Source organism: Artemia franciscana, chromosome 2 (assembly GCF_032884065.1).
Source record: "Artemia franciscana chromosome 2, ASM3288406v1, whole genome shotgun sequence".
Lineage (NCBI taxonomy): Eukaryota > Metazoa > Arthropoda > Branchiopoda > Anostraca > Artemiidae > Artemia > Artemia franciscana.
The window spans coordinates 9,721,440-9,737,035 of record NC_088864.1 but is presented as its reverse complement, the minus strand read 5'-3'; the positions used below and the strand labels follow the sequence as shown (position 1 = coordinate 9,737,035).

The 15,596-nt window shown below is 35.3% G+C and overlaps 2 protein-coding genes across 2 annotated transcripts in view; one reads left to right on the top strand and one right to left on the bottom strand.

Moving 5' to 3' along the window:
• Positions 1–221: 221 nt before the first annotated feature.
• The window catches only part of LOC136034190 (uncharacterized), a 54,106-nt gene continuing 38,731 nt past the window's right edge, over positions 222–15,596 (bottom strand). The window contains exon 5 of the mRNA XM_065715369.1: positions 222–633. Within this exon, the coding sequence (XP_065571441.1) occupies positions 280–633 (354 nt within the window). The 3' untranslated portion in view covers positions 222–279. The remainder of the gene's footprint in view (positions 634–15,596) is intronic.
• LOC136034179 (uncharacterized) lies at positions 6,970–14,861 on the top strand. Its single transcript, XM_065715362.1, has 2 exons — positions 6,970–7,027; positions 13,968–14,861. The coding sequence occupies exon 2, from the start codon at positions 13,968–13,970 to the stop codon at positions 14,793–14,795; it is 828 nt and encodes a 275-aa protein (XP_065571434.1). The 5' UTR covers positions 6,970–7,027; the 3' UTR covers positions 14,796–14,861.

Below are 15,596 nucleotides of genomic sequence, written 5' to 3'. Positions count from 1 at the left end.
ATTTGGGCTAAAAATTGGGCTACATTTCAGTTTCACTTTGCAAAAATAACAAATAATGTTGATGATCTTGAGATATATGCTTCAATTTCATTAAATAACTAACTTTGATTTTAATTCGTCAATTTATATAATTGAAATTGAAGAACTCCATATTTTATCCTTCAATTTTTTTTAGAAAAAATTCCATTTTAAGCTTCAGCTATGAATATACAAACCAAATTAGACAAATATATACAAATGTATTATAAGTAAAAAACAAAATGCTGTCAAGCAGCCATTTTAATCATAACGAATATCTCCAAGACCAACACCCGCTCTTCCTTTAGCTTCTGGTATTTTGGTCTCATATTGTGTGCTAGGTATTTGTTCAACTTCGGTTTCTTCCGTTCGATCTAAGTTATATGAACTAGTCTCGCTGAAAATATCTGTACTCTTTGGAGCAGAAGAAAATGCTGAAATTATAGGGTTGGTTGCTCCCTCAGGTGCTTGGTGAGTTTCTGGCACTCCTGAGTATAGTTCTGTCATTTGTTCCATAGTTGAATGACCGCGGTAAGGAAGCTGACTTTTCGGGTATGATTCTAGTGTGGGTATATACGGACCCAAATTTTGCATTTGGTTGAAATGTGCTGCTGACTGAAAATAAACGACGCAATTAGGAATACATCTTTAAAGAAAACGTTTAAATACATCTTTAAAAAAGACGTTTTCCAAGAAGAAAACATACTTCTAAATCACTATGCACTTAAATTAATCATTAATTTTGATTATCCATCACACAAAAAATCTGGATGACACATAAGAACCGTGTAGAATGTTTTTCGATGGGTGAGCAATAATAAAAACTGGTAATTTGCATAAGAAATAAAAAGAACTATGATTAAATTTAGGATTTATAAGGACAGGACCAGATCCCCCTCATGTACGTCCTTTGGACCTTTCCATACTGATCGGAGCCCTGTTGACAACGATTCCTGCTCGGTCACCTAAGCAAGCGATGGTCCCTTAAAATGCAAGGAAGCGCAAATAATAGATATAGGTTTTGATGTTCGGGCCTCTACCCATGTTTCGTAAGCTTATTCGATCTTTGGTCCTAAACAAAAAGGTAAAAATATCAGGGCAATTTCAGAATCCTTTGACCAGCTCTTAATTGTTCGAAGACATTACAAGGGCCAATTTTTGTCTGAATTTTAGCCCAGAAGCTCAGGAAAGGAAATTTTGAGCGCTTCTTAGGGCTGAGCACCTCATTGTGAGTACTCTCATATTTTATCTGCTTTAGAACTATAAAAAAAGCAGTTCTTTATAGTTGCTCTATTAATGTTTTAAATTATTCTTTTTAGTTTTACTTTCATTTGATAAAAGTTATTTTGCTTTATTTATTTTCTCTAAGAAGCAAATGATGATGCAGTCCTAAATAAATTTATAAACTTTCCGTTTGTTATTAAATGTGTTTATTTATTTTAATAAAACCATTTTTCTTCTTCTAAAATCAAACCTTCCAAAGCAGAAGCTAAATAAATCAAGTTTTTGTCGTAGAATTCCTGGTCAGAACAATGATTTTTGAAAGGGATGGGGGAGGGGGAGAGATGCCTCAAAGAATACATTTCAGTTCCCAGACATCCTAATTATCATTGAATCCTTAAAGAAATATAGCATGAGTCTTTGGGAAAGGAGGGGGAGGGTATGAATTGATATCTAACCACTCTCTACTATTAGTCTATATATTTTGTATGGACATTGGGGGGGGGGGATGTGTGCGTTAATAACGCCACTACCATTGTGACAATCTTTTTCTATTTAGCATGAAATGTTACATTCACATGCCTAGCGGCACAGAAGTGGAGCATCATGAACGTTGTCAGGATATTTATTGGGGGGGGGGGGGTAAGTGCTGTTTTCAGCGACTTATATTGGTCATATTTCTCTTTTCCTATTTATATACAATGTTTCTAAACACATTTATTTAAATATTGTACGGATCGCAATGGCTTCTGCCACGTAGAAATTCAAAAGTCACATAAAATCTCAATCCATGGGAACAATAATAGCCCTCTCTGTCCACCCGAAATTAGGTAGTAGACATATTATTAAGACTTTCTTAAAAAAACAATTCATTGGAAATTTTGACAAAATTTTAATCGTAATGCAACGTTTTAGTTCTTAAGGAGAACAAGAGCTAAGAGCTCATATGGCGCTTGTGACGAGGCAAGAAAAGCTAAGAGCCAAGAGCTCATATGGTATGAGCTCTAACAAAATTCTAAGAATCAATAGATTGATTTAAAAGGAAAATCAGAGACTTAATGCCGGTCAGGATTTAAGATAAGAGCTCTGAGTCACGATTTCCTTCTAAATATCAAAATTCATTAAGATCCGATCACCCACTCGTAAGTTATAAATACCTAATTTTTTCTAATTTTTCCTCTCCCTTTAGCCCCCCAGATGGTCGAATCTGGGGAAAACGACTTTATCAAGTCAAGTTGTGCAGCTCCCTGACACACCTACCAATTTTCATCGTCCTAGCACTTCCAGAAGCAGCAAACTCGCCAAATCACTGAACCCGATTCCCTTCCAATCTAAGCGTTTTCCATGATTTTAGGTTCCCCCACCCCAACTCCCCCCAATGTCACCAGATCCGGTCGGGATTTAAAATAAGAGCTTTGAGACACGATATCCTTCTAAATATCAAATTTCATTAGGATCCGATCACCCGTTCGTAAGTTAAAAGTACCTCATTTTTCAATTTTTTCAGAATTAACCCCCCCCCCCCAATAGAGCGGATCCATTCCAATTATGTCAATCATGTATCTAGGACTTGTGCTTATTTTCCCCACCAAGTTTCATCCCGATCCCTCCATTCTAAGTGTTTTCCAAGATTTTAGGTTTCCCCCACCCCAAACTCCCCCCAGTGTCACTAGATCCGGTCGGGATTTAAAATAAGAGCTCTGAGACACGATATCCTTCTAAATATCAAATTTCATTAAGATCCGATCACCCGTTCGTAAGTTAAAAATACGTCATTTTTTCTAATTCTTCAGAATTACCCCCCCCCCCCCCCAACTACCCCAAAGAGAGCGGATCTGTTCAGGTTATGTCAATCATGTATCTAGGACTTGTGCTTATTTTTCCCACCAAGTTTCATCCCGATCCATCCACTCTAAGTGTTTTCCAAGATTTTAGGTTTCCCCCTCCCAACTCCTCCCCACCCCAAAGTCAACAGATCCGGTCAGGATTTAAAATAAAAGCTGTGAGACACGACATCCTTCTAAATATCAAATTGAATTGAGATCCGATCACCCGTTCGTAAGTTAAAAATACCTCATTTTTTCTAATTTTTCGGAATTAACCCCCCCCCCCCCCATCTACCCCAAAGAGAGCAGATCCGTTCCGGTTTTGTCAATATGTATCTAGGACTTGTTTTATTTTTCCCACCAAGTTTCATCCCGATCCCTCCACTCTTAAGTGTTTTCCAAGATTTTAGGTTCCCCCTCTCAAATATCCCCCCAATGTCATCAGATGCAGTTGGGATTTAAAATAACAGCTCTAAGACACGATATCCTTTCAAACATCAAATTTAATTAAAATCTGATCAACCGTTCGTAAGTTAAAAATACTTCAATTTTTCAATTTTGTCCGAATTAAGGGCCCCTCACTCCCCCCCCCCCCAGATAGTCAAATCGGAAAAAAGACTATTTATAATTTAATCTGGTCCGGTCCCTAATACGCCTGCCAAATTTCATCGTCCTAGCTTACCTGGAAGTGCCTAAAGTAGCAAAACCGCGACCGACAGACCGACAGAATTTGCGATTGCTATATGTCACTTGGTTAATACCAAGTGCCATAAAGACTAAAGAAAGTGGGAAGCTATAAATTAATTTACAATTACTGATTGGTTATACACAATTTAAAAGCAGGAAACAGGTAACCAGAATTACATCTTGATTAGGCCTGGGCACAACTTGAAAAAAATAAGAAGTTTTTCCAACTTAACGTAAGGAGCAACGTTAAAACTTATAACAAACAGAAATTATTCTGTATGCAAGGGTGACTGCCTCTTCCTCAACCCCTCAACTTTTACGCTAAGTTTCACTTTGTGTCCCAATTCTTTAAGAGCGACTGTTTTATTACTGTTATTATTACTCCTTAAATCTTACGTCATCTCCTCTCAATGGCACTCACTTAAAAAGAAACTACTTTTGAAACATTATAAATTCTAAGTGCCATCCACACATTATGTGTGTAGGAAACAGCAAGAATGACTGTTCAAACAGAAGAGGCGTTGAGTTCGAATAAGAGGATTTTTTTATAGCGCTAAAAAATGATGTACAACGTGTGGGGTTAATAAGGGGGCAGGCCTCTTCATGTGTGGAATAACTTGTTTTATATATATATATATATATTATATATATATATATATTATATATATATATATATATATATATATATATATATATATATATATATATATATATATATATATATATATATATATATATATATATATATATATATATATATATATATATATATATAATTAAATTCATGATAAAACGGTCTCTTTACAAGTGTATTTAAAAGGAGCAGTGGTGTAAATTCACTAAAATCGGGGGAGGGCAAAATTTATTTTTCAACATCAAACAGTTCATGGTAGCCAATATATATATATATATATATATATATATATATATATATATATATATATAATATAAGGAGTGGATCGCTCCTTATATAGTAAGGAGCGACCCGGCTCAACAGTAAATTTCCATACTAAGAGATACATTAAAAGAATTGGATTTTTATGCTAATTTTAAATATAGGTTTCATCAAATTTAGTCTTACTCATCAAAAGTTGAGAATATTACGAGCCTGAGAATATTTGCCTTATTTTGGAAAATAGGGGGGAAACACCCCCTAAAAGTCATAGAACCTTAACGAAAATCACACCTTCGCATTCAGCGTATCAGAGAACCCTTTGTATCAGAGAAGTTTCAAGCTCCTATCTACAAAAATAGGGAAATTCGTCTTTTATGCCAGAATACCGATCACGGGTGCGTTTTTTTCCCAGGGATAATCGTATCGACCAAGTGGTCCTAGAATGTCGCAAGAGGGCTCATTCTAACGGAAATCAAAAGCTCTAGTGCTCTCCAAAAAAATTGTAAGGTACCTAGGCCCTCTCCCGCGCTTATTGTTTCCCAAAGTCAACAGATCAAAATTTTGAGATAAACGTTTTGCTCAGCATAGTCGAAAAACATAATAACTATGTCTTTGGGGAAGACTTACTCCCCTACAGTCCCCAGGGGAGGGGCTGCAAGTTACAAACTTTGACCAGTGTTCTCATATAATAATAGTTATTGGGAAGTGTATAGACGTTTTCAGAGGGATTTTTTTGGTTGGGGGAGGGGATTTGAGGGGAGGTGGCTACGTGGGAAGATCTTTCCTTGGAGGGATTTGTCATGGGGGAAGAGAAATTCAATGAAAGGGGCGCTGGATTTTCTATCATTATTATTAAAAAAAGAACAATGAAAAAATAAATATGAAAAAGTGTTTTCAACTGAAAGTAAGGGGCAGCATTAAAACTTAAAACGAACAGAGATTAATGCGCATATGAGGGGTTCTTCTCCTCCTAAATACCTTGCTCTTTACGCTAAAGTATTTTTAGTAATTTGAACTATTTATTCTACGTCCTTTCTGATTCAGGGGTCATTCTTACAGAATTGGGACAAAATTTAAGCTTTTGTGTGAAGAGTGTATTAACGAGGGGACAAACCCCCTCATATGCATAATAAGAATATACAAATATAGAAGTTCGTTACGTAAGTTAAATCTTAAGTTACGTATATTTTTTACTAATAAGAACGTCCGTTAAAAATTGAAATTCCAGTTGCCTTTTTTAAGTAACCGAAAAATTGGTGGGCAACTAAGCCTCCTCCTACATCCCTTTTTATCAAAATCGTCTAATCAAACCTAAGAGAAAGCCATTTAGCCAAAAAAAAAAATTAATATGCAAATTTCATTTTAATAATTTATGTACAGAGAGTCAAAATCAAACATGCATTAAATCAAAAACATTCAGAAACTAAATAAAAAAAATGTTTTTTTTAACTGAAAGTAAGGAGCGACATTAAAACTTAATACGAACAGAAATTACTCTGTGTATATAAAATTACTCCGTGTATAACGCCCCGCTCTTTACGCTAATGTTTCTACTGTTTGATAAAGTAGAATTGAGAGAAAGAGTAAAATTTTAGCGTAAAAAGCGGAGCGTTGAGAAGGAAACAGCCCCTTTTATACACGGAGTAATTTCTGTTCGTTCTAAGTTTTAATGTCGCTCCTTACTTTTAGTTAAAAAAAAACTATTTTTTTATTTAATCTAGGAGAGGACGAATCTTTTTGTTACATTTTCAACGAAAATATCTAAAGACGGCGTTTTTCAATGAAAAAACTAAAAAAAATAGTCTGTTCTGGAATATTCTTTGATTCTCCGTAGAAATTGATAAAGGTAAACAAACCATTCTCCATTCTGCACATGATTAAGGGGGCAAGGACTCCCTGCCTGCTTTTGCTGTTATCCTAAAAATTAATTGTTCTATTTACCCTACTTAGAGACAGTGGCAAATAACAATAGCATTTAGTAAAAAGTTTAAGCAATATAGGTAAATCATAATTAGGGTACAAAATCAAAAGAAAAACTCCCATTTCTTTCAGTAACTTTCCTAAAATTTGGGTAGTCATTTTCCCCCTCGATTTTGGATATCAGGAACCCTATAAATTTATTTTGCAAACCACCAACTTCATTCTGAATTTCGTTACTTCCTTCTATGACAATCAGTATCAAGCATGATTAAATACACTCTCGTCGAATCTAGGTTAACCATCTAAAATGATTTAAAATGTAAATTATTAAGAAATTATAAAGCAGTAACAAGGTTATTATTTTAATTAGGTCACTAGTTTCAAATTCCAGCCTGCCTAAGTTCGAGTTTAACTTTAGTCGATAACTAACCTTGCTCGTGAGCTCTAGTTAAAAGACAAGGTAAGTTTTTCAGGTTTACTTATTAAAGGTTTGCTTTTTGTCAAGTATTAAGTACTAGTATTAGGTTAATACACTGTTTTATGACAATTGCTGATCAAAATTTATGTTATTGTACTGTGTTCATGGCTGTATGTTCGGCTTTAAAATACACTTATCCATCTATTAAATAAAATTTACCACTGCTAGTCATCTATTTCTAGAGCCTGAACATCATTTAATTTTCTTTTTTAGTGATGTTGTAAAAATGAAACAGAACCGATGATTCAAATTGTTGATGTTGTAAAATCGGAAAAAAGCGAGATCTGTTACGTCAGAGGTATATTCAAATCAATATGATAAGAGCTATTATCCAATTAGAATAAAACTTCAGTTTAGAAAGGGAAGGATTGTGTAGCAGATACCCCCGCCCATATACGAAATAATTTATGTTCCTTTTAAGCTTTAATGTTACTTTTAATTTTGTTTTCGAAAAAAGGGAGAAAAGGAGAATCTTAATGAAAATCACACCCATCAGATTCAGTGTACCAGAGAACCCTTTTTTGCCAGAAGAAAGATCACGGGCGCGTGTTTGTTTTTGCCTTTTTTTCTTCCCAGGGTGATCGTATTGACCCAGTGGCCCTAGAATACTGGGTACTGGGCAATAGGATAGAGACTGGGGAAGTAACCCTCAGTCTCCACGAGAAGGACTGCAAGTGGAGCCAAAAATTGATCAAATTGACAAATTTATTCTAAAAAAAATAGTGAAAAAACGAAAAAAAAACAGGGTGAGAGGGCAATAGAAAAAATCTTGGAGGTCTTTTCCCCTCCAATTCCCGGCACTCCTGGATCCAACAGGGAAGGGGATGCAAGATTTTCTACTTAAAAACGATCAAAAATTAAATGAAATCAAACTTTTCCAACTCTAAGGAGTAAGTAAAAGTAAAGGAAGTAACGAGAAACATTAAAACTTAAAACGAACAGAAGTTTTTACGTATATGAGGGAGTTCGCCCTCTCATCAATACCTCGCTCTTTACCCAAAAGTTGTTTTTAGTACTTCCAAAAGAGCAATTTATTCTAATTAAACCCTTTTTGATTCAGGGGTCATTTTTAAAGAATTGGAACAAAATACAAAATTTTGCGTAAAGAACGAGGTTTTGACAAGGGGATGAACCCCCTAATATCGTAAATCTTAGCATAAACAATCTTATCATGTAAATCCTAATATCTTAGCGTGAAGAGCGAGGTTTAAACCATTATAGCTTTACCCATCAAAAGTTACGAGCCTGAGAATATTTGCCTTATTTTTGATATTCAGGGAACCCATCTAAAAGATACGAGTCCTAATGAAAATCACACTATCAGATTCAGCGTATCAGAGAACCATACTGTAGAGGTTTCAAGCTCCTACCTACAAAAATGCGAAATTTTGTATTTCTTTGCCAGAAGAAATCACGGATGCGTGTTTATTTGTTTTTTTTCCTTCCCAGGGGTGATCTTATCGACCCAGTGGTCCTAGAATATCGCGAGAGGGCTCATTAAAATGGAAATAAAAAGTTTTAATGCTCTTTTTAACTGACCAAAAAATTGGAGGGCAAATAGGCCCCCTCCAACGCTCATTTTTCCTAAAATAACGCAATCAAAATTTTGAGATATCCATTTCGTTCAGCATAGCCGAAAAATTTAGTAGCTGTCTTTGAGGATAACTTAATCCCCCAGTCTCCAAGGGAAGCAAGCTGCGAGTGGTGAACTTTGCCTTTTGTTTACATATAGTTGTTACATATGTAACTTTTGTAACATTTGTTACTTTTGGTTACATATAGTTACATATGGTTATTGGTAAGTATACAGACGTTTTCAGGGGGGATTGGAGTAGTTTTTCTTTGGCGAAGGGAATTTTCCGTGAAGGGCGCCATCTAGAGCAAAATATTGGGGATGGGGATTATGTGAAAGATGCCAAAAACTGACGAATTTATTTTAAAAAAGAATGAAAAAAAGAAGAAAAATAGGGAAGGAGGGTACCAGAAAACATTTTGGAGGAACCTCCCCCTCCCGGTCCCATGGATCCGCCAGTGAAGAGGGAACCAGCTTTCCCAGCATTATTTAAAGAACAATCAGAAATTAAACAAAAATAAGCTTTTCAACTGAAAATAACGAGCAACATTAAAACTTAAAACGAACAGAAATTATTACGTATATGAAGGAGTTCTCCCCCTCGTCAATATCTCGCTCTTTATGCCTAAGTATTTTTTCGTAAACTTAAAAGAGCTATTTATTCTAATTAACCCATTGAGATTGAGGGGTCTTTCTTAAAGAACGGGAACAAAATTCAAACTTTAGTGTAAAGAGCAAGGTTTTACCCATCATTATTGGGAAGTATACACACGTTTTCAGGGGCATTTTTTCTGGTGGGGGTTTGGGGAGAAAGTTACGTGGGACGATTTTTCATTGCTGAAGGAAATTTTTACATGAAGGGGGCCAGGGACTGATCTAGAGCAAAATCTTAAGGGGGAGGCAATGTGACAAGAGCACAGATGAGCAGATCTTGGGGGGATGTGACAAAGGTACCAAAAATTAACCAAATGGACGACCAAATTATGGCCCCCCTGAGTCTGCCAGTGAAGAGGGCACCGGATATCCCAGCATTATTTAAAAAAGATCAGAAATTAAATAAAAAGACCCATTCACATATGAGAACAAAATCTGTTCGTTTTAAGTTTTAATGTTGCTCCTTACTTTCAGTTGGGAAAATGTTTCGCACTTAATCAAACGGTTCGTGGTAACGAACTGTAGTAAGGAGCGACACGGCTCAATAGTAACTGAAACTCTAAAAAACGGAATTTTGACACCAATAATTACATCAAAAGAATCGCATCTTAATTCTGATTTTAAATACATAAATTTCATCAAGTTTAGTCTTACCCATCAAAAGTTAAGAGCCTGAGAAAATTTGCCTTAATTTAGAAAATTTGCCATAATTTGGAAAATAGGGGAAAACATCCCCTGAAAGTCATAGAATCTCAACAAAAATCACACCTTCAGGTTCAGCGTATCAGAGAACCTTACTCTAGAAGTTTCAAGCTCCTATCTACAAAAAGTGGAATTTGTATTTTTTTTTGCCAGAAGTGAGATCACGGTATGCGTGTTTATTTTTTTTTTCATCGTATCGATCCAGTGGTCCTTGGAATGTCGCAAGAGGTTTCATTCTAACGGGAATCAAAAGCTCTAGTGCCAGACCTTTTTAAGTGACTTAAAAAATTGGAGGGCACCTAGGCCCCCTTGAACGCACACTTTTTTCCCAAAGCTCACCGGATCAAAATTTTGAGACAGCCATTCTGTTTAGCTTAGTCGAAAACCTAATAATTATGTCCTTGAGGGCGACTTAATCCCCCAGACTTCCCGGGGGAGGGGCTGCAAGTTGCAAACTTTGACCATGGTTCACATATAGTAATGGTTATTATGAAGTGTACAGACGTTTTCAGGGGGTATCACGAGGGAAGAGAATTTCCATAAGGGGACGCAGGATTTTCTAACAGTATTTAAAACTGGAAGTAATGTAATGTAAAAGTAATGTAAGTTTTTTTCTCAGCTGGAAGTAATGAGCAGCATTAAAACTTAATACGAACATAAGATATTACGTATATAAGGGGATTCGTCTCCTCCACAATACCTTGCTCTTTACGCTAGAGTATTTTTAGTAATTTCAACTATTTATCCAACGGCCTTTGTAATTCAGGTGTCATTCTTAAAGATTTGGGACACAATTCAAGCTTTAGCATAAAGAGCGAGGTATTGACAAGGGGGCGAACTCCGTCATATACGTAATAAAAATAAACAAATATAGAAGTTTGTTACGTAAGTTAATTCGTAAGGTGCACATGTTTATTACTAACAAAAACTTTTGTATAGAAATCTAGTTGCATTTTTAAGTAGCTGAAAATTGGAGGGCAACTAGGCCTCCTCCCCCACCGCTTTTTATCAAAATCGTCCGATCAAATCTTTGAGAAAGCCATTTAGCAAAAAATCGTAAGTTTCTTTTTAATTATTTTTGTGCGGTGAGCCAAAATCAAAACATTCATTAATTCAAAAACGTTCAGAAATTAAATAAAAAAAAAACAAGTTTTTTTTAACTGCAGGTAAGGAGCGACATTAAAACTTAAAACGAACAGAAATTATTCTGGTAAGTTTTTTCATTTACGATATTATTTTTTTACGATATTAAATTATTTATATTTTATTAAATTATTTAAGATAGTTTTTTTTATTGTTTTAAAAAGTAGAGCTGTAACAAAGAGTCAAACTTTAAAAATTTAATACTGTTCAAGAATAGAGGGCATTGACAACTCTATTAGGATTACAATTACTTGATATTCCTAGCTCGTATACTATAAACAATCGCTAATTCAACTAAGAAAAAAGTCGTTTATTATAGAAATTCAAAGGAATGGCAGTGATGCCATTAGAGTTGGGGGAGGGGGCTCGGGCTCTTATATGATTTCCAGCATGAGTTCCTTAAATTTATCCTTTTTTTCATATTTTGTTAGAATTACGACCTATTAGGATTGATATACAGAACCAATATTCAAAATGACTTAACGTAGTATTTTTAATCAGGTAGTTATATTATTTTTTGTAAAAAAAAGAATGATAAAAAACAACTTACTTTTTACTTCCGTTTCAAGATCAAGTGTAATTGGTTTTGTGTTGTGTTATTTAGAACCTTTTCGCTGGGTTCACCCATCTGTTTTAAAAATGGGAACCAAATATCACTCCCAAGCAATGAATATAAGAAATGATTGGAAAAGTGAGCCTTGGCACAAATCATCCCTCAGCCCTTCTCCCCCTCTTTGCACTTAAGTTTGATTATGGCTGCACTAAAAGCATTTTTGAGTATAACGTATCAAGCCAACAAGTGCTGGCATTCTATTTTTTTTTATACCGTGTATCTCTTAAAATACTTTAGCTGAAAATTTGAGTTTTTACAATTATCCCTCAACTTTTCTTCCCCTCTTTGCGCTCTAGTTTGATTTTGGCTATACTAAAAGCATTTTTGATTGTAACGTATTTTTGATTGTAACGGTTAATTCTGAAAAATAAGAAAAATGAGGTATTTTTAACTTACGAAGGAGTGACTGGATCTTAATGATATTTCATATTTAGAAAGACCTCGTAGCTCGGATCTCTTATTCTAAATTCCGACCGAATCCAGCGTCTTGGGGGGGGGGGGACAGAAAATCTTGGAAATCACTTAAAGCGGAGAGATGAAACTTGGTGGGAAGAATAAAAATATGTCCAAGATACGTGACTGACATAACCGGACCGGATCCGCTCTCTTTGGTGGAGTTTTTTTTTGGGGGGGGGAGTATTTCGGAAAAATTATAAAAAAGAGGTATTTTTAACTTATGAACAGGTGATCAGATCTTAATGAAATTCGATATTTAGATGGACTTTGTGCTTTAGAGCACTCGTTTTAAATCCCGACCAGATTGGGCAGAGTTGGAGGGGGAAACCGGAATTCTTGGAAAACGTGAAAACTGAGGTATCTTTATCTTACGAATGGGTGATCGGATCTTAATGAAACTTGATATATAGAAGGATGAAAGGTCTCGGACGCTCCATTTTTAATTCGAATCAGATCCGGGGACATTTGGGTTGAAGGGGGAAACAGAAATCTTGGAAAACGCTTAGAGTGGAGAGATCGGGATGAAACTTGATGGGAAGAATAAGCACAATGTTATAGGTACGTGATTGATATAATTGGAACGGATCTGTTCTCTTTGAAGGAGCTGGGGCGGTGTTAATTTAGAAAAATTGAGGCATTTTTATTATCTGTTGACACTGGAGGAAGTTGAAGGGGAAACCGGAAATCATGGAAAACGCTTAGTGGAGAAATCGGGATGGAACTTGGTGGGTAGAATAAGTAAATGTTGTAGGTACGTGATTGACGTAACCGTACTGGTTTCGCTCTCTTTGGGGGAGTTAGGGGGTGGGGTTCAGTGATTTGGCGAGTTTGGTGCTTCTATATATATATATATATATATATATATATATATATATATATATATATATATATATATATATATATATATATATATATATATATATATATATATATATATATATATATATATATATATATATAATATATATATATATATATATATATATATATTGTACTGTCAACTGTTGCTGGTTTTTGCTTTAATTCACAAATCATTTGGTGGCTATAGAATCCTGAATTTCTTAGGTTTAGTGACGTTTTTGACTAACTGAAAACGACTTAAATACCCTGTAGAATAGATTTTGCAAGACTAACTTTAATAAAATTACATTTCGCTTAATGAAACAACTTGACTCATTGGTAATACTTTTTATTATTAGGAAGTACCCCTCTGACTGTGGAGGGGTACGACTCCATGTGTTTTGACACTAACGCCAGGTCTTAGCGTGCAAAATTCTACGCTAAAAATTACTCCTTTGTCTTAGTGATGAGACACTACAGAGCTAGAGTCAAGACTCTAGACTAAGACACCCTAGTTTGAAGATTAGGTTTCTAAAAAAGTTTTAGATATGCAAAACAGTGATTATTTATATGGCGTTCATTAAACAATTTTTGTGGAAAAACGAAGAAGTAATAAGTGTTGTCAAATTTTGCAAGTAAATTTGTAAAAATTATAGAGAAAAGATGAAAAAAATTCAATAGTATTTTACACTTGGGAAAGGATTGTTTTCCCTTTCCTTCAATTTCAAGATTCTGAGCTAACCTAAATTCTTGAATAATTAGCATTTTTGAAAAATAATCTTCATTAAACAAAAATGCTAAATGAATCTATACGTCAAAGTGCTAATAATCTACGCGCTGCATTCTGCCTATTTTGACGCTCAAAAATATTCTTTAGAAGACAAGTTTTAATGCCTAAAGCACGTATTTTAATGTGTTGTTAAATTTCTTTTTAATTGCAGATGGCTCATCTGGGATTTTACGTATGTCTGTTGGTCGCTGTTTCTAACGCAGCTTTAATAACAAAACGTCATTTACATCACCAGGAATCTCCTGATGCATTGAGAGACCATGCATCCAGTGATCATCAAAAGACCTTACCTACCGATAACTCCGAAGGAAGAAACCCTGATAAGCCCCAGGGAATCCACGAAGAACACATCAAACATGAGAGAGAGACACAGAACCACGACAGTGCCGAAAAAGAACAATACGCTGGGAAGGATTCTTATGAGCTTGAGGAAGGCTCGCATGAATATGACGAGCATTCCCAACACGTTAGAGACTTGGACCACCAGGAGGACCTTTCTGAAGAACAAGATGAGGAGACTAACAGAGATGGAGATGAAGAAGCCTTCCCTGACAGCAAGGACCTAGTTTTGACAATGAAAAGGTTTGCACGTGAAGTAGCAGAAGCAATAAGTAAAATGAACTTAACAGAAATCGTATCCGAGGCTGTTAATGATTCTGTTCTACAACCACTTTTTGAACATCCTATAAGCAAACGGCAATTAGAGCTCCTACCTCTGCTCCCTGCAGCTGCTATACCTCTCATAGAAACCCTTATTGGTCTTTTTAGTGGGCTTGGCGTCGCAACATTTATGGATATTATTCCTACACCTAAAGAAATGATAGAAAATATGCTAGGAGTTAATCTAGACGTTCCAGAGGGATTTCATGAAGTTTTACCGCTTCCAAAGAAGAAGAATAGCGATGATGATTACCATGATGACCATTATGGAGGTTATGATAGCTATGCTTCCCATGGCTATGCTCCTCGTGGCTACTAATGGTAGCTTTTATTTATGTATCTTGTATCTGAATTATTTATTTATAAATATATAAGTCAATTTTTACTTTTTTGTCGATTGTTTAAACATGCTGCGAGTGATTAAATCTTAGTTATTTTGAAAAAATTAGTATAAAATAGATTTTGGGCATTTTAGTCTGATTCCTGCTTGTATTTGCTTAGGTAGGGTCGCAAGAAATCGGAGAATGGCTCATTCGACCAAAGATTAATTACTCTTTATTTACGCATCGTAGAAGCTTCAGATGTCGTCTACAAACAAAATATTCTAGTTTCCTTTGACCATCAAAACAGTTAAGTTCGTGGTAACGAACTGTAAGGAGCAACTTGGCCTATTAGTAACCGGAACTCTAAAACATGGAATTTTGATAACGGTAGATGCATCAAAAGAATTGACTTTTTATGCTGAATCCAAATAAATAAAATTTATTAAGTTTATTTGCACTCCTCGAAAGCTACGAGCATTAGAAAATTTTGCGTGGTTTTCGGAAAAGGAGGGGGAGGAGTTCGACCCCAAAAATCTAAGTGATCTTAATGAAATTCAACAAATTGCAGGACCTTATTGCAAAGGTTCCAATCTCCAAAAATGTGAAAATTTGTACTTTTCGTCAACATAAGGATTTTGACGTGTTAATTGATTTTCCTAGTGGTGACGTCATTGAACCAATTGTCAAGCAAAAGAACGAAGGAAAGGATATATTTGTTAAAACAGTCTTTTATTTGTTCAACCTAGTTAAAAGCTTCAATAACCATATCTCTGGGGATATCGCTCCCAGTGGAACAA

What these genes read in the sequence shown, in the direction of transcription:
- LOC136034179 (XM_065715362.1), top strand. Translation starts at nt 13,968, where the DNA reads ATGGCTCATCTGGGATTTTACGTATGTCTGTTGGTCGCTGTTTCTAAC.